General features: G+C 43.2%; 1 protein-coding gene across 3 annotated transcripts in view; it reads left to right on the top strand.

Moving 5' to 3' along the window:
* The first annotated feature begins 1,166 nt into the window (after nucleotides 1-1,166).
* LOC116988982 (septin-5-like) overlaps nucleotides 1,167-19,640 on the top strand; it is a 79,765-nt gene continuing 61,291 nt past the window's right edge. Inside the window, exons 1-2 of one of the 3 annotated variants that reach the window (XM_033046066.1) lie at nucleotides 1,167-1,554; nucleotides 1,737-1,744. In XM_033046066.1, the coding sequence (XP_032901957.1) occupies nucleotides 1,515-1,554; nucleotides 1,737-1,744 (48 nt within the window). In that variant the 5' untranslated portion in view covers nucleotides 1,167-1,514. Of the gene's footprint in view, nucleotides 1,555-1,736; nucleotides 1,745-12,137; nucleotides 12,346-19,640 lie in introns of those variants that run through there. The other 2 variants (XM_033046073.1, XM_033046075.1) reach the window with 2 other exon arrangements.

Below are 19,640 nucleotides of genomic sequence, written 5' to 3'. Positions count from 1 at the left end.
GGGTGCTTGAAAAAACCCAACCATCCCTGCACTGTGCAGTGACTCCTGTTAGAAACTGAAATATTACATTGGTACACAAAAATGCTGGAGAAACTCAGCGGGTGCAGCAGCATCTATGGAGTGAAGGAAATAGGCAACGTTTCGGGCCGAAACCCTTCTGCAGACTGATAGGGGGTGGCGGGGAGAAGGAAGGAAAAAGGAGGAGCCCGAGGGCTGAGGAAGGGGAGGAGACAGCAAGGGCTAACAAAATTGGGAGAATTCAATGTTCATGCCCGCAGGATGCAGACTCCCCAAGAGGAATATGAGGTGCTGTTCCTCCAATTTCCGGTGTTGCTCACTCTGGCCATGGAGGAGACCCAGGACAGAGAGGTCGGACGGGGAACGTGCTTGAGTTGAAGTGCTGAGCCATTAAATGACCATTGTCTGGTTTGTACATAATGTGGAACAGTAGCCTATGGAGTAACAAGAATCGTCGGAGACCTCGGCCCTGTGCTGTTCTGTTGCGCACTCTGCCATCTGAATCATGCCACAAATTCTGCATTATGAATATCTGATAATGCCTCGGGCAACAGCACCACATGCCATTGAGCTGCAGTTCGCCTGGGTTTGATCCTGACCACCGGAGGTGTCTGGGTGGAGTTTGCACATTCTCACTTTGACCACGTTGGTTTTTCCTGGGTGGTCCAGTTTCCTCCCGTGTCTCCAGCTATGCTGTTTGGGAGGCTAATTGGCTAATTCTAGAGTACATGGGTGTCAGTTGAGCAAGGATGGAATTGGTGAGCATGCCAGAGAGAACGGGTCCGTCAGTAGGAGTCTACAGAACCGTTCTCGAACAAGGGTCTCGATCAGAAACGTCACCATTTCATGTTCTCCAGATATGCTGTCCAGCACTTTGTGACCTTTTGCGTTTTAACCAACATCTGCAGTTCTTTGTTTCTACGCGTTTAAGTAGAGTTTTGAGAATATAAATGTAACCAAACGCCCATTTCAAACTAATCTTGAACTATTTTGCGGGGGGTTTTATCGGGGCAAGGGGATATGTTAGGTCGATAAGGCTCCAGCTCTCCATGCAACAATGTGCCCTGTAAAAGCTAGTGTAATCCAAACACCAGGCCGGACTCGCAGCCTGTCCAGTTGTGTCGTGGACAGTAATTGCCTGCCCTGCATGTTTGCGGGTTGCAGCGAGGCTCCCGCTCATTAAATGCCAATGATTGTTGTTGAATGGGCGGCGCGGGTAAGTGGCCGGTCAGTGGTCCTTGCAGTGTGGGCCGGGTGAGCGAGCCCAGCTCCCCGCCTCTCCCTGCCCCACATTGTGCCGTGTGCGGGAGGCACCGCGCCCTTTGTGAGCGGGGCCGGCGGTCAGTGAGAGAGGGCCGCCGGCGTCAGGTGGGGACTTCACTCGCAGCTGTGGGGAAAGGGAGAGAGCAAGGGAAAAAGGCTGGCCGATCGTCCGCAGAGCCAGCCGCCTGCCACCGAGCCCGGGACAAGAGCAGCGGGGCGGGGGAGCAGCGAGGATGACCGACGAGGTGCTGCAGAATGCGTTGATGAGCATGGGTAAGTCCCCGGACAGTTGCACATTCAGCCATGTCCAACCAGCCCGTAGCTGATGCTTACAAGTGACACCTTATTTCTCTCTCTCCCCCTCCCTCCCTCCCCACTGCTTCCACCTTCGCTCGCCGTGATCTGGGGAACCACCACCACCGCCGCCGCCTGATCGCTGCTCTCGCTTGGCTCAGACTGGGAGGTAAGTCAGGCTCTGTAATAGATGTCTACACCCAGGCTCACTGACGGAGAATGTTAATGTATTAACGCCGGGATAATTCATAAATCCTAGCCCTGAGCATTATTGCAATATTATATACTTTAGCTATTAAATACCGGTTTGTATTTTGGCAGAGAACAGTGAATCGAATGCGGCAGCTTTAATCTTTTCCCAATGGGGAAACTTGCTTTACGCCTGTGCGGATGACTGGGTGTAACGGCACGCACACCTCTCCCAGCGCGTCCACAACACGGCGCTGGCATTCCCACAGCACCACTCATGGGAAATATTGCAAAGCACAGTACTGACAATCAGACAGGACGATAGGGGATTGTACACAGCAACGGCCCACTAAACAGCAATGAGATCATTGCAGGATTAACGGTAAACTACAGATATCACTAGAGATTACGGGTACAGAGGAATCCTGAGCAAAACACCAAGTGCTGGAGAAACTCAGTGGGTCAGGCAGTGTTTGTGGATGTAATGGGCAGGTGACATTACCAGTCGGGACCCCTCATCTGACTTATTTATAGACGTTGTTGATGAGGTATACGGTGCGCTCTTTGACCCACAAAGTCTGCACCAACAATTAGTCTGAAGAAGGATCCCAACCCGAAAAGTCGCCTGTCTATTCCCTCCATAGGTGCTGCCTGGCCCGCAAATTCCTCCAGCACTGGGTCTTTTGCGGTAAACGATAATCATAGACCCACTTTGAGAACTTTGGTGCCGGAATGGACAATTTTCTGGCTTAGTGAATGTTCCATCCACCCTTTCTTTAGCCCACTCACCCAACCGATCAAGATCCTGCTACAATTTTAGGCAACCACCTTCATTATCCACAATACCACCCACTTTTTTGTGTCATCGGCAAACTTGATAATCATGCCTTACACATTTCTCATCCAAATCATTGATATAGATGACAAACAGCAATGGGCCCAGCACTGAACCCTGAGGCACACCACTAGTTACAGGCCTCCAGTTTGGAAAACACCCTCCCACCATCAACTTCTGCTTCCTCCCACAAAGCCAAGTTTCTGTCCATTCAGCTGTGTCTCCTGGATCCCATGCGATCTAACCTCCTCGCGCAGCCTATCATGCGGAACCTTGTCAAATGCTTTGTTAAAATCCATGTATACAATGTCCACGGCTCTGCCCTCATCAACCTTTTTTGATTACATCTTCAAAAAACTCAATCAGATTCGTGAGACATTACCTTCCACGTACAAAACCATGCTAACTATCCCTAATCAGCCCTTGTCCATTGAGATGCATGTACATCTTATCCCTCAGTTGTAACATTCCTGTTGTAACATTCCAACCACAGATGTTAGGCTCACTGGCCTGCAGTTTTGAGGCTTTTCCCTGCAGCCCTTCTTGAATAGAGGCACAGCATCTGTGATCCTCCAGTACATCACCCATATTTAATAACAACTCATAAATCTCGGCCAAGTGAGTTTTCCTGTCTATTTTCCTTTTTTTTTTTTTCTCCCAGTGTTTTTCTTTGCCTACTCTGTCGCAACAAATCTTTGAGAATTAATCCTCTAATTTCTAGTGGCTAAATAAACTGAATATATTGAGATCACTGAAATTAAAATATCAGGAATGATAAACGATAAATAATGTATAACTGGAGACTTGCCACATTTCCTTCACCTTCTGATGACTCATTGGTGCACTTTCTTAGCCATAACATCATTGCGGTTGGACCAGGACAAATTGTTGGTGATATTTGCAGCAGGGAACTTGAAGCTCTCGATCATCTCCATTTAAGCACCATTGATACAGGGTGGGGCATGGGTTGGATGCAGTCATTATGAATTGGAATGTTCTCCAGGAGTGTTGGGTAGGTGCCGAGTCGGTGCACCCCAGAAACAGGCAAAAGTCTAAGAACATTTCCATTTAATGATGTGTGACTTTTGGCTCGAGCCTGCAGCTGCTAGTGCACTCATACAGTTGCTGCCCCTTTACTAGGTGGTGCTGATAATGGGCTTTGCAGATTTAGTTGAATTCTCAATGAGCTGGGTTGTCCCTTTGTCTATGGTGCACAGTGCATGTTCAGTGTGGAGGTTAGGGATGTCAGTTAAGTGTCTTGCATGATGTCGATATTTTATCATTGTTGAAGCAGTACTGATCCACACAAGTGGAGAATATTTTTATAATAATAATAATAATGGATGGGATTTATATAGCGCCTTTCTAGAATACTCAAGGCGCTTTACATCGGTACATGCTATTTTAGTTCCGATGTTTGTTTGTTCTCTGTAGAAGATGATCAGGGATGATCCCAGGACATTGACAGGATGAATTCAGCAAAGGAAATGACATTGACTTTCATGGGGATGTGATTTTACTAGAGATACTGTTGCGCCACTCTGCCTTTCTCTTCATGTTCTCCAGAGAAGCACTGAAAAGCTTTATTGACACGTACAAACAAGGAACTGCAGATGCTAGTTAATATACAAAGGGACACAAAGTGCTGGAGTAACTCAGTGGGTCAGGCAGCATCTCTGGAGAATGTGGGAAGATGATGTTTTGGGTCTAGACCCTTCTTCAGACTTTTTTTTTGCTCGTGTGTCAGACGACATTCTGCCAGTGTCACATCTGTGCCTTTGCGGAGATCGTCCGCAGTGCATGCCTCTCCGTCACAAGTCAACAGGTGGGCCATTGTCTGTACCTCCCCACAGTTGCACTTGTCAGAGTCCGAGAGGCCTCACTTCTTGAGGTTGAGTCCGCAACGTCCCACTCCAGTGCGGAGGCGGTTTAGAGCTTTCAGGTAGTATAAGGCAGGTGGTGTCCTGCTGCCATCTGTTGTTTGGTTTTGGTGCCTGGTACGGTTGGCTCTAGTTCCATGAAGCTGTTCCGACTCTTCAGGCGTTTCTTGGCACGTTGGTGATTGTGCAAGGAGTGGCGGGGGTCTGTGTCTGCGTTGAAGCGTTCTACTGTAGCTGCCCGATCACGTCTTCGAGATAGTTCGTCGATGCCTGCCAGCTCGTACAGGTGTTCAACCTTTGTCAGCTTCAGACATCCTGTGTTTTTTCCTGCAGGCAGTGTTCAATGCAGAGTCCACCTTGCGTGTATGTTTAGAGCGGCTCCTGACGGGTCTTGCATATTCTGCTACTGAGAAACAGAGCGCCAGGGCTGCAGTGCGGATTGTTGTTGGGTCACTTCCAAATGAGCTGTTTGCCAATTTATCAATGACATTGTTCCGGGTGTTGACCTTTGCCTTGGTTTTCTCAACATGTTGGCTATATGATAACGTGCGATTGAGGACCACACCTAGGCACTTGGGGCTTTGCAGTGTTCCAACATGACATCATTCCATCGCACCTGCAGTTGATGTTTCGCATCCCGGCTCCGGAGGTGGAAAGCTGCGCTTTGCATTTTTGTTGGGTTTGGGCGCAGGGATCTGCACAGTCTTCAGACTGTGAACAGGTGATCGGCAGTGTGCCAAAGGGCCTGTTTCCATGCTGTATCTCTAAACCAAACTTCCAACTAGTGCGAATGGGTGATTGATTGCGTGGGCCTATGGGCCTAGTTCCATGCTGCATCTTTAAACTAAACTAAAAGATGGCCATTGCAACCAAACCTGCATGGTGTGCCTGCGACTTGCCACTTTTCAGCTAAAATCTGTATATTATTTGGCTTCTGTTGCAAACAGGCATGTATTTTGCCCTGTTATGCATGATAATAGGTTATAATAATAATAATAATAATAATGGATGGGATTTATATAGCGCCTTTCTAATACTCAAGGCGCTTTACATCGCAGAAGAAGGTTGACAAGAAGGTTGACTCTTGAATTGGAATATATAGCCATTGCCACCTGGAGGTGAGGTAAAAAAGTAACGGGAAGAAACTGACATTTATTTCCAACAGGTGTTTGTTTCTTTCTCATAATTGTGCAAATTCTAATTTGAAATGTTTGGCTTTCTATTTGTAGAATGTTTTCTCAGTAAAAATGTTCAGCTCAAACAGTTTGCATTTGGAGTTTTTAATTTTAAAGAGTGTGGCTTTCTGTTTACCCATCCACTGTCATTCTATGCAATGAATTGAGCTGCACTTACCATTCCGCTTCACTATCTGCAATAATACTGTCTCTTATCCCTTCCTGGGAAGTCTCAATCTGTTATTAATGCTGGCAATAAGGAGCACCTACTCGTACCCTGCACGCTATCCACCCCAATGAGATTACGGAGCTCAGGCTAGATTCTGATGGTAGCCATGTAGATGGAGCTTCGGTTGTTACTGGCTGGTGCTGGATATGTCACTTCCTTGTTTGTGTGGAATGGATTCGGCTCTGTGGTAATGGTGTTCTAGCTGAGGGAGGTCTGTGAGCTGCTTTCTTCCACCATCTGTTGATGGCATTGTGTAAGTTTAATTCGCTTAATTAGTTGATGAGTGCGTCAAGGTCATCTGACTGCCCTGGCTAGAGACTGTGTGTGTGTGTGTGTGTGTGTGTGTGTGTGGTTAAATTCACAGATGGTGTTTGGCTTTTCTAGCTTGTCTATATTAAGTGAGAAATTCTAGCTATGACTTATGATATTCATATTTGCAAAAATACATAGTTGAACCTTTAGTTGGCGCCTAAATAGAATCCTCTGTTATGTAAATGGAGACTATTAATTTCATGAGCTTTTTGCTGTAAATCTGTTTTGTCCTTAAGATTTACACTGAGGAATGAATTAATTTTTGATGTTGCCTCCAATTTATTTTGATCTTTGGAAAATATTGTCACATGATCATAGTCACTATATTTGTGTATGTTCCTCTGTCTCAGTTGGTGTTAGACCGAAAGATCATTTCAATCTGCCAAGCAGATCAAGCAAGAGCAGCCAAGATAGATTGGTTTGATTTGTATCCATTTTTTTTAAACCATCCAGCACACAATCCAGTTGGAAGGAAGGGACACTTTACTATACAAGGAACTGGCACACGCCAGACCAGCATCCACCATTTTGCATATCTGCAAGTTCCTTGCAAAATAAAAATGTAAAATGACTAAACTAGGTGAATCTATCAGTAAATAGCAATCGGTTTATTGGTTGTATTACTTCATGTTAGTACTTAGTTGGTCAAGAACCATTTTACAGGCCTTTCTGTGTAATTTATGATCACAAATAATGCTGCTCAGTATATGTCCAGTTTACTTTTCTGTCATTTGTAAAGCCGTACAATGCAACAAGCCGACAAGAAGTTTAGTTGCTCTTGAAGATGCCATTTGATTAAAGACACTGAGTTAGTGTGTTCTTCGCCATTTCTTGATTTATTAATTTATAACATAGAGGTTGAACCACCACAGGCAAGTTAACATTGATTACCATCCAGGCCTTATTACCACAGGCCTTCCTCTGTCTTAAATATAATTTAGTTCCCTTTTAAAAAAAAAGAGCATTTTGGAAAATTTTGCTTTCATACCATGGGTTAAAAGCATGTGATTTGCATTAATCGGAACATAATACAAGCAGTAACAGACTGTACAGTCAGTACAGACTACAGTCTGCCATTAAATATGATTATTGCTGTTTCTGTGTCTTGTCCACTTTCATACGCAATCACTACTACACTAATTCCAGAGGATGTAAACACTCTGCAGGTACGGAAACCTCAGCTGTAGGCAGTGTTCCAAATTAAGTCTCTCAAAAGCCCTGACCTTCTTGGTAAAACTTAGATTAAAAACTTGCACTCCAGCCCTCTTGCAATAAACGCTAACACATTAGTTATATTCCAAATTGATCACTGCAGGTCCATGTTTGCTCTTTGTGTCACATTTCCCTATCAATATTTACATGACAGGTTTCTCAACATAAAACAGGGCATCACAGGAACAAGTTATTTGGTCTACAATGTCCATGCCAAACATGATGCCAAGTTAAACTAATCTTCTCTACCTGCATGTGATCCATTTCCCTCCATCCCATGCATGTACATATACCATTTCAACCTTTCAAAGCCTTTTAAACATCATTATAATTTCTGCTAACATCATTGCCCCTGGCAGTGTGCTCAAGTACACCCACCACACTGCTTAAAAAAAAAAAACTTGCTCCCTTCATCTTTAAGCAATCCCTTCCAGTCCTTGACTCTCACACTTTGGGGGAAATAAAGGTTCCGACTGTCTAACTTACATATGCCTCTCATAATTTTACATAGTCTCCCCTCAACCTTCTGTGTTCCAGACACCATCTAAAGATTGTTTTTATTATTTCTGTGAGAAGTGCACAACGTCACAATATCCTGCTATCCCACCTGCTGGCTGCCCAGGATTGAATCCCATGTAATACCATATAACCATATAACAATTACAGCACGGAAACAGGCCATCTCGACCCTTCTAGTCCGTGCCGAACACGTATTCTCCCCTAGTCCCATATACCTGCGCTCAGACCATAACCCTCCATTCCTTTCCCGTCCATATAACTATCCAATTTATTTTTAAATGATAAAAACGAACCTGCCTCCACCACCTTCACTGGAAGCTCATTCCACACAGCTACCACTCTCTGAGTAAAGAAGTTCCCCCTCATGTTACCCCTAAACTTCTGTCCCTTAATTCTCAAGTCATGTCCCCTTGTTTGAATCTTCCCTACTCTCAGTGGGAAAAGCTTATCCACGTCAACTCTGTCTATCCCTCTCATCATTTTAAAGACCTCTATCAAGTCCCCCCTTAACCTTCTGCGCTCCAAAGAATAAAGCCCTAACTTGTTCAACCTTTCTCTGTAACTTAGTTGCTGAAACCCAGGCAACATTCTAGTAAATCTCCTCTGTACTCTCGCTATTTTGTTGATACCCTTATAATAATCGTCTGCCAACTTGAAAACAAAATATTTATTTCTACACTTCTCCCTCCTTTAATTAATCCTCTAACAATGCCAATATGTTACACAAGATCTGATAATTGGATTAGTAAATGGGGAAATGTGACGTTAAATGAGAGCATATTGACTGGTTGCATCACGGCCTGGTTCAGCAACTTGAACGCCCAGGAGTGAAAAAGACTGCAAAAAGTTGTGAACACTGCCCAGTCCATCACCGGCTCTGACCTCCCCACCATCGAAGGGATTTATCGGAGTCGCTGCCTCAAAAAGGCAGCCAGCATCATCAGAGACCCACACCACACTGGCCGCACAGTCATTTCACTCCTGTCATCGGGAAGAAGGTACAGTAGCCTGAAAACTGTTCAGGAACAGATTCTTCCCTACAGCCATCAGGCTATTAAACACTACAACCTCAAATACGCTCTGAACTGCAATAGACATTATTATTATTATAATAATTATTGCACTACTATTGTTTTTTTTGTGTATGTATGTGTGTATATATATATGATCCCCCTTTTGGACGAACACAATGATTGAGCTAGAGAAGTCACCTTCTGAGTGAATAAGTGTCTCCTTGTCTCAGTCCTATGTGACCTACCCCTGTCTCAACCTTAGCCTCCTAGTCTTGGACAATCATGGTAACATCCTTCCTTCAGTTAGTCTGTCAAGTCCTTTAAGAATTTTAGAGGTTTCATTCTTCAAAACCATCATCCCTACAACCAGTCTAATGAATTCCTGCTCTATCTTAAGAATCTCCTCTCTGAGGTAAATAAATCAAATCTATACAACACTCCAAAGTGCTGTCTCATGCAATAAGGCTTCCTTTCTCCTGCAGTCAAACTTTCTTGTAATGAAAACTAAAGCACTATTTTGTACTCCTAAGCAAGTGCCACAAGTTAGCTTTCAGTAGCTGGTACACGGTCCTTTTGAGGATCAACACAAACCAGGTCGGCATGGTGATGCAGCAGTAGAGTTGCTGCCATACAGCGCCGGAGACCCGGGTTCGATCCCGACTACGGGTGCTATCTGTACGGATTTTTCCCTGTGACTGTGTGGGTTTTTTCCAAGATCTTTGGTTTCCTCCCACACTCCAAAGACATACAGGTTTGTAGGTTAATTGGCTTGGTATAAATGTAAATTATCCTTGGCGTGTGTAGAATAGTGTTAATGCGCAGGGATCGATCGTCAGTGCAGACTCGGTGGGATGAAGAGCCTGTTTCCACGCTGTATCTCTAAACTAAACCCAATCCCTCACCATGTAACAAATACTCCACTTTTCTGTTTTGCGTACCAAAGTGTATGGCCTCCCATTTTTCCACATTGTGTTAAACCTGTCATGTTCTCACCCACTTCCCCAGCTTGTCCATGTCCCATTGAAGCATCTTTACATCTTCCTCTGTAGTCATAATCCCACCTAGCTTAGTATCATCTGCAAACATTGAAAAATTATATTTCATCCCTTTGGTACAATTATCTTTGCAAAATATTGCCCAAGTACCCTATCAGTCACATCGGAGAAGGGTCCATTTTATTCCCACACTTTTCTCCTTACCCAATGCTCAATTCTCAATCCATGTCAGTATATCGTCCCCAATCCCATGTGCTTTAACACTGGTAACCAACTTACTCAAAAGGCCTCTAGAAATCTGAATGCACCATTCACTTGTTCCCAGATCTACTCTATGAATCATAAATTCAAAGAACTCTATCTGATTGGCCAAACATTATTTTCCCTTCATAAATGCGCATTGATTCTGCAAAATCCTATTATCCTTTTCAAGGTGTTCTGTTTTGCATCCTTATTCCAGCACCTTTGCTATTACAGATGTCAGATAATTTAGTCCCTGATTTTATTCTCTCCGTCTTTAAATAGTGGGGTCCTCTACCCTCAAATGCACAGAACAATTCCAAAATCTAATCAACCCTGGAATTTTGATAACCAGAAGATCCACTATTGCTAAAGTTACCTCTTTCAAAATTATGAGATCATTGGGTCATTGGGATTTATCAACTTTCAAACTCACCCACTTCACTAGTACCAGGTTTTGACTAATATCTTGATTCTTTAGTGTTTTGTACTCTCTACACCCCTGATTCCACAATATACCGAGCACATTTTGTGTGTTTGAAGATGGCACATGGTCATTGTTTAATTCCTCTGCTAGTCCTTACTGCTCATTATAAATTCCCCTGCCTTTGACTGAAAGGGGATGATATTTGTCCTTGTGAATCTTTTTATTTCATGTGTTTCAATACAAGCTCTTGCATTCTGTTTTTGTGTTTCTTGCCAGCTTACAATTTTATTCTTTCTTGCCTTTAGCAATTTCTCCGTTGCTCCCAGTCATCAGCTCTAACTCTGGGAACTTTAGAGTCATTTTCTTTTGATTTAATATTATCTTTAACTTCTCTGGTCAGTCACAGGAAAGTACTTTTCTTTTCCGATTTTTTTTTGTCTTAAAGGATATTATTTTTGCAACATGTGCATTATTTCTTTAAACGCTAACAATTTCCTCCCTATGATCGTAAACTTCAAATTTGATTTGTCCAGTTTATATTTAGATTGAAGTCTGAAGAAGGGTCTCAACCCAAAACATAACCCATTCCTTCTCTCCAGAGACGCTACCTGTCCCGCTGAGTTAATCCAGCATTTTGTGTCCATCTTTGATTTAAACCAGCAACTGCAGTTCTTTCCTACACACTTGAAGTCTGCTACCACTATTTTGATACTTGTGCCTCTAATCTCCTATTTTCAGGTCTCTGCCAAGGAGGGAAAAGAAGAGGAGAGCAGTTTCTTGGGGGAGTGAGGGACAGGAATGTACCCAAAGAGGGAGGGAGGAGGGAGGTTCCTGCACAGGGAGATAGACCTGTACCACAAAAGGGTGTGAGTGAGGGGAGAGTTGAATCCTGAGTGGGTGGGGGAAAGGAGAGAGCTATTCCCTGGGGGAGTCGGAGAAAGGAGGATCTGTACCCCAGTGGGAGGGGGAAGGGGGGGGGGAGGGGGATCTATTCCTGGGAGGGTGGGGGAGAGGAGGATTCTTATATGGGAGGGTGGGGGAGAGGGGGAGCTGTTACCCGGGAGGTTGGGGAGAGTGAGCTGTTCTGCGGGAGGGTGGGGGAGAGGGGAACTGTTCCCAGGAGGGTGGTGAGAGGGGGAAAGTTGTTTCCCAGGATGGGAGGGGGTAGGGAGAGTGGGGAGCCGGTTCCCCGAGAAGGGGGCGGATGAACGGAGACCCAGCACAATGATAGTGGTGCAATCTGTTTAGTGGTGGGACGCAGCATGAAATTTTGCGGTCTGTCACAAAGGGAAGCCAAGCACATTTGATGCAGAACAGGAACCACCAGGCTGGACAGGGAAGTGAGCAGCCACCTGCTTGTGCCTCCTGCCAGTGCTGGAGCCTCCCCCAGCGCATTGCATCTGCCATTCCATATCCCACCTCAGCAGTGTGCTGTCAGGATGTGAGATCCGAGCAGCTCAGTGTGCATGCCTTCCCGAACCATCCTTCAACATATTAATGACTATTTATATCACTCCCCTTTGGCGAGCAAGGGCACTGTCATCTGATCCCGGAGCTCTCCAATCAGAGCCATGTCAGCTGGCTTTATGCTTTATTTCCTGTGTGTGTGTGTGTGTGTGTATTGAGAGTGGGAAGTAGAGTTTATATTCAGCACCTCAACCAAGGAGAGTTTCCACAATCCCTGCATCCTACAAATCCACCAGAGACAACAGTTGCTGCAGCAGCGCAGAGCAGTCCAGGCATGGTAAGTGAGGCAGTATGCAGCAGAGAGATAGCTGAACAGTAGCTGCACTTTGTCCAATGTTAATAGCATTCAGGTGTTCCCTGAGACCCTATTACATGGGGTATCTTTCAGGAATGTATCGACTGGTCAGTAATGGTTGAAAAGAGATCGACTGAGGGATGAAGGACTGTTGTTTCTCTTTCATTATCGCTCTTGTTCTTGCTCTTTCTCTCTCTCTCTCTCTCTCCCTCTGTGATGTGTTTGCTGAATGTGGATACTCACTCTTGCGGGAAGCATTGCTTGTGCTGCCTTGTGTGTCCGTGACTGCTGCCATCAGATAGGGTGCTGGTGTTCAGAGCGAGCAGGGAATAATCAGACGCAGACTGAGGCTGGAGATCAGAGCTCAGGCTTGTCGCAGCTCCCAAGTGCCACTTATTTATCCCTTTGCAGTGTCGCTGTAATAACATTTGAAACTATTATGAAAAATCACTTACAACTGAACTCTTAACACATAGAGTAGATTTCTTGAAATGAAACTTCACTTCATATCAAAACAAAAACACTGCAAGTAGTCAGGAGCTCAGTTATGCCATTATGTCAGGTTGTCGTACTTTCATCAGACCTATGTGGCCATAATATATATGTTTGAATTGTGCTAGATTTTGTAAACAATAATAGCTTTTGACCAATGCATGAACTTAGTCATACAGTGTGGAAACAGGCCCTTTGGCCCAACTTGCCCACAGTGGGCAAAATGTCCCAGCTACACTCGTCCCACCTGCCTGTGTTTGGTCCATATCCCTCCAAACTTGTCCGATGTACCTTGTCCTATGTCCTCTGTAACTATGTCCTTGTACCTGTCTAACTGTTTCTTAAATGTTGGGATAGTCCCAGCCTCAACTACCTCCTCTGGCAACTTGTTCCATACGCCCACAACCCTTTGTGTGAAAAAGTTACCCCTCATATTCCTATTAAATCTTTTTCCCTCCACCTTGAACCTATCTCCTTTGGTCCTCAATTCCTCTACTCTGGGCAAGAGACTCTGTGTGTCTACCTGATCTATTCCTCTCATAATTTTATACTCTATAAGATCTCCCATCCTCCTGTACTCAAAGGAATAGAGACCCAGCCTATTCAACCTCTCCCTATAGCTCAGACCCTCTAGTTCTGGCAACATACTTGGGAAAACTTGTAGGGAGAATGTGAATCTCTGGCGAATTATATCTAATCGGTGCTAATGGACATTTAGCTGTGCAGAAACAACATTTCATGCTTAAGCTCTCCTGTGATTTTCCAAACTGGCGGTAATGCTTCTAAATGTATCAAAATTACTCATTAATCTCACAGATAGTTAAATCTAATGTACAGCATCTATCCTTTTAATCGTTTTGATTTCCTGCAAATAAACTTTCCTGGGAAGAAACCATTTAGCTTATGTCTCTCGCTCGCTCTCATTCACTCTCCTGCTATTAATCTGATTGTTACATATTATTGCTGTGTATTTGGAAGGATGATTAGTAAATTTGCAGATGACTTGTAACTTGGTGGCGTTGTAGATAGTGAGAAGTGTTGTAATCTAGATATTTATGTACCCAGGTTATGGCAGTGTTCCATTCCTGTGAACTGTTCATAACAAGAGCAGTTTGCAAGTCGGAAGTATGGAGGTGATCGATGCTCCCACATGGCATCGCCACAGCATGGTCTACCAAATGCCCATTCCCATGTATGGGTTGTATGTATGTCAGGTGTTTGTGACTTGGGAAGGACCTGGCACTCTGCCAATCACACCTCCACCCTTCACCTGATTCCACACATCGCTTGCCAGGCTTTTCCACACTCCCACCAGCTTTCTCCCCCCCCCCTATTCCATCGGTCTGAAGAAGGGTCCAGCATTTTGTTCGGGATCCTGCAGTTTCTTGTGTTTCCTGAATACAGATCTGTGGCCAAACTGTAGGAAGGGTTGATTGCACCAGAATGAGCGCGAATGAGATTAACTAGGATGTTGCTTAGGATGGAGTGTCGCAGTTATGAGTTGAGATTGGGTAAGGATGGGTTTGTCCCCTTTGGAAGGGGAGATATACAAAGTTATAATGGGCGTAGGCAGGATAGGTGGTAGGTGTAATTTTTTTAAATAGCATAGGATTCTAAATTGGGGAGCTGTTTAGGGTAATGGGGAAGAGTTTGAGGGAAGATCTGAGCAAGACCTTTTTCCACCCAGAGGATTATTGGAATTAAGACCGTACAGCCTGAGAGAATGATGGAGCACCTCTAACACAGAGAAGTATTTAGATGAACAGCCGAATCTCTGGGCCTTCAGATCAAGTGTTGATAATTTGGAATAGTATAGATAGGTGCTTGAAAGCCAGCATGGAGATAATAGTTTGAAGGGCCTGCTTTTGTGCTGTATGTTTCTATGAATCCAACTGTACCCCAGGGAGAGTTGCCGCATTCAGGGACCCTGACTTAGTTTTTTTTTAATATATATACACGACAAACCTTATTTATGTCTCAACATCCAATGCAGAAAGCAAAATTATGAGAAATAATAATTTGAGGAAAATACTTGAGCAATTACAAAATCCAATGGCTGCCGAGCATCTGGGAACAAGATGGCAAACACTGGAATTACCTTTCATGGCCTGATGGAAGGTTATAGACCTGAAGCTTTTTTCTATTTTCTATTCTATTTTCTTATCCCACTGAGTACTTCCACTGTCCTCGTTTTTAACTTCAAGTGCTCAAGCGAGTTATTTATTTTAAAAGGGATACGTTTCTTGTGATTGTCTCTGCTTTTTACCTTTGTGTTCTTGAAGGGCTGTGCTTTGGTGAGCCAATATACTGATGTGGGAAATCTACCCTCTCATCGTTGTTTATGATGGAACAGAATTGGTGTGATGGCAAATGTCAACAAACTTAGAAAAAAAATAGTTTTTATAAGGTGTTGAAAAAATATATATTTTTTCCTTTGCAACTGTTTTTCTCCTGGAATTCCACTGGAGTTGTAGAGTTATCGAATCGTAGAGTCATACAGCATGGAAACAGGCCCTTTGGCCCACTTGTCCATGCTAATCATGATGCCCCATCTAAAGTAGTCTAGTTTGGCCCATATCCCCCTCAAACGTTCCTATTCGTGTACTGACTTTTTAAAGTTATTATTGTATGTGCCTCAACTGCCTCCTCTGGCAGCTCATTCCATATACCCACTGCCCTTTGTGCAAAAAAACCTGCCCCTTGGGTTCCTATCCTGTCTTTCCCCTCTCACCTCCCCAGAATTATGCAGGAAGTATTTTAAAAACTGTGTAGAAATTCCAGATGTACATCTGTGTTAGCAGAACAGTTCTTTGAAAAAATACTACTTTGCTTCAAACAATTAAAATATGCCATAACGTTAAGAAGGTTAGATATCTGGCAGAATTTAATTACTGGTTGGGTAAAGTAAAAATGGTTCAAAATCCAACAAAATATATGTTAAACAGGGATACAATCAGTGTTTGTGCTGTACTGGAAGCTTATGTAAACTTTGACCATCTGCTCGTTTGGGATATATCCATTTTCTGTTAAGCCTGGTAAGGCTTGTGGCTCATCATACAAGCTTTTCTGACCAATAGGCATACACTCCGCTTCCTGACCTAGAACTGCAAACAATTTGTATCATATATTTTGTATTACAGGACCACTTTTCATTAATCTGTGATTCCGACCTCACAATTTAATCAGATTTATTAATAATCTGTGTCTAAGAATCCATTACCAAATTAACTTGGATAGACACAAAATGCTGGAGTAACTCAGCACCTCTGGAGAAGGAAGGTACACAAAAATGCTGGAGAAACTCAGCGGGTGCAGCAGCATCTATGGAGCGAAGGAAATGGGTGACGTTTCGGGCCGAAACCCTTCTTCAGACGGAGAAGGAATGGGTGGTGTTTTGGGTTGAGACCCATCTTCAGAATAGTTAGGGGAAAGAGAAACAAAAGATAAAGACAGTGATGTACAGAGAGATCCAGAACAAATGAATGAAAGATATGCAAAAATGTAACGATGACAATAGGCCATTGTTAGCTGTTTGCTAGGTGAGAACGGGAACATGGTGTGATTTGGGTGGGGGAGGGATGGAGAGAGGGAGTGCAGGGATTACTTGAAGTTGGAGAAATCAATATTTGTGATTATTGTGATTTATGATTTATCAATTGGAGAAATGAAACTTGGATAGTCAGTGCAACCATTTTAGCTTTACAATCCACACCATCACAAATAGTAATCTAACAATTCCGGCTTCATTAGAGCCTTTTGTGGTTGTGTTTAATTACTCTGGCATTGTGATTCCCATCAGTTTGAATCATTCCTCTGTGTCATTACTTTATTTTGCTGTGAAAACAGATCTTTCTAATTTGATGTGATTGTTCTCACCCCTGCTAATTACGTTTGATTGTTCCTACCCTGCAAATCCACTTGGTTCTAACTGTGCATGATTATTTCTGCCTTGTGAACGGCATTCCTTCTATTTGTGCCTGATTATCCCAGCATTGTGAATAGCATCTTTTCCAATTGTGCCTGTGTTGTAAATCCAGCTTAGAATCCTGTGCCTGATTATTCCTCTGCAGTGCATCCCATCCTTTCTAACAATGCGTTATAAATTTGTGTTGTGATTCCCATGTTTTGAATTGTGCCTGATTATTCCTGCCTGGTGAATCCTTCCATATAGATTAATATTTGCATGTTTCAAAGCCTGATTTTCCTTATTGTGCCTACGTATTTGTGCCTTGCAAATCTTCCTACTCCGAGCTGTTTATTCTTGCATTCTGCATTGTACTCGATTCTAATTGAGTTTGTTTACCTCTGCCAATGACTGATACCTCTTTACCACCCTAAATATTGGTCAAAGACACAAACCAAACTAGTCTTAATATGTAACACATACATTCTTCATCTTGAGCCACACCATTTCCAATATCTTCCGATTCTTCCTGCACTGTGTCTCTTATTCGTACCTGAATGCTCAGTATTAAAACCAGTGTATCCTTAGAGCTGAAAGTCTGAAATTTAAAAAAGCAGAATGTGCAGAAAATACTCAGCAGGTCCAGAAGCTCTGAGAGAAGGAGAAATAGGAATGTCATCACTGTCGTAAAACATTAATAAAAGTCGGCTATCGGTGCCTGTTTATCCATCCTTGTCATCTACATTCTCAGCATGTCGTTGCAGTGCGTAACGCTGTCAATTGCAGTGACTATCCTAAACTAGCAGACATTTCATGGTAAGAGTTACTAAGACTGTGATTATCAGGAAACGCTGGTTTATTTGCTCCAAAATGTAACATCTAATTAATCAAAATTTAGGTGGTTAATATCTAATTATGGCACTTAAACATCTATTTAATGTCCTTCAATGTATACAGCTTTCGATGTTGCCTTTACTGCAGTGCTCAGTCCTATTGAGCTAGGAATTTATTCTACATGAAAAAGGCAGGAGAAGAATCCCTAGTTAGAACCGTTATGGCTTCTGCATCATAACAAAGCTATTTCAGCCCACTGAGTCAATGCCAGCTCACAGAACAATCCTATTTCCCCCCCCTAATTTTCCCTTGCACCTATTCTCTCCACATTCCCAGGTTGTTCTATTCACCTACCTGACCGGGGCAAATTACTCGGGCCAGTTAACCTACCAACTCACGTCCTGGAAACGTGGGAGGAAAATGAAGCACCCAAGGGAAACTCCACACAGGCAGCACTGGAGGACAGAATTGAACCCTGGACCTGTGAGGCAGCAACTCTCCTTGCTGCACCGCTGTGCTTCTCACAAAACTCTACGTCGCTAGTCACACTACTTGCCCAAATTGTACTGGAACTCTGCCTCTCGGTCTGGTTTTGGAATTTATAGTTAACAAGGTTTAGCAGTTGTTTGTGGGATGTTGTGCCATTGCAGGAAACTGGCCGTTATAGAGCACAAATGTACAAAATAAGGAAACCAGCAATTGGGTCATCAAGTATGTCCAGCAATGCATTAGATGTTATTTTTAAGTGTACAACTTTTGTATGATTTACTAACCTGGTTTTGAGCTATTACAGAGATGCGTGCTTGCTCTGGCAGCATTTCTGATGTATTGAGGTCTTATATTATTATAATATTATAAATGTTGGAGATGGACACAAAATGTTGGATTAACTCAGCATCACTGGAGAGAAGGAATGGCTAACGTTTCGGCTGAGACCCTTCTTCAGACTGAGAGTCATAGGAAAGGGAGACCTAGAAATATGGAAGGGCAAGGTGTGAAAACGGGATATCAAAGAGGACAAAGTTCAAGGAAAATTTAGAATGGATCATTGTTAGCTGAGGGGAAGGTGTCAATGAAGCATATAATCTGTAAATATTGGATTTGCTGTTCATGTAAAGAAAACGCTCCATCTTGTTCATTGTCTACTCTCCGCAAAATACTGTGGATAGATTCATTGTTAATTGAAACTGATTTCAACCTGTGCATACATGAGGTCCTCCAAACATCTTTGATTTGTGCCTTAACTCTCACCAGTTCTTTCCCCCATAATCATTTTGCTTGCTCATTCATATTGGCTTCCAGTAAATTCTGAATAAATCTTAATAAGTAATACATGCATCTTAATTTTGAGCCACTTTGGGGGGGGGGAGTTCTTGGCAACCTTTCCTGGTACAAAACTATTTATTAATGTTTAAAATCTGAAATTAAACAATGCAAAATACACACAAAATACTTAATAGGTTGCAGAATCTCTTGAAGAGGGAAAAACAGGAATGTCATGAGTGTTGGAAAACATTAATAAACATCAGTAATCAGTGTCATCTACAATCTCAGCATGTTGCTGCAGTGTGTAACACCTTCCATTGCAAACTCCCCTACATTCAACACTCAGTTTCTACCATATTCCATTAAGTGGTGACTGTATTTACTGGACAAATAGCAGCATGTTGGCAATGTATGCCACTATTAATTTGTACTGAATGAGCAGCAAGAGTTGTGAATTTCCAAAACATGCTGATCGATTCGCTTCATGAACTTTTATATCCCACAAGCACCGTTGCATTATTTGCCTTTTCATTTTATTGGTAAGAATTGCTGTACTTTCACGTTAACGTCCCATTAAACCAGAATGTTAGGGCTCATAATTAATAGCATGTCCCCTTTCAACACCATAGTAATTATTACATCAATTCCAACCAGTCTCTCTGGTCCAGAAAATAAAATATTTAAAGCGTTGGAAACTCATTTACAATATGCCAATAAACAAAGGTGTACAAAAGGCAAGCAAGGTGCTGGAGGAACTTGGGGGATGTTCCTGACGTAGTAG

The sequence above is a fragment of the Amblyraja radiata genome, chromosome 28 (genome assembly GCF_010909765.2).
Source record: "Amblyraja radiata isolate CabotCenter1 chromosome 28, sAmbRad1.1.pri, whole genome shotgun sequence".
In the NCBI taxonomy this organism is placed as follows: domain Eukaryota; kingdom Metazoa; phylum Chordata; class Chondrichthyes; order Rajiformes; family Rajidae; genus Amblyraja; species Amblyraja radiata.
This window is presented reverse-complemented; position numbering and strand designations above follow the sequence as displayed.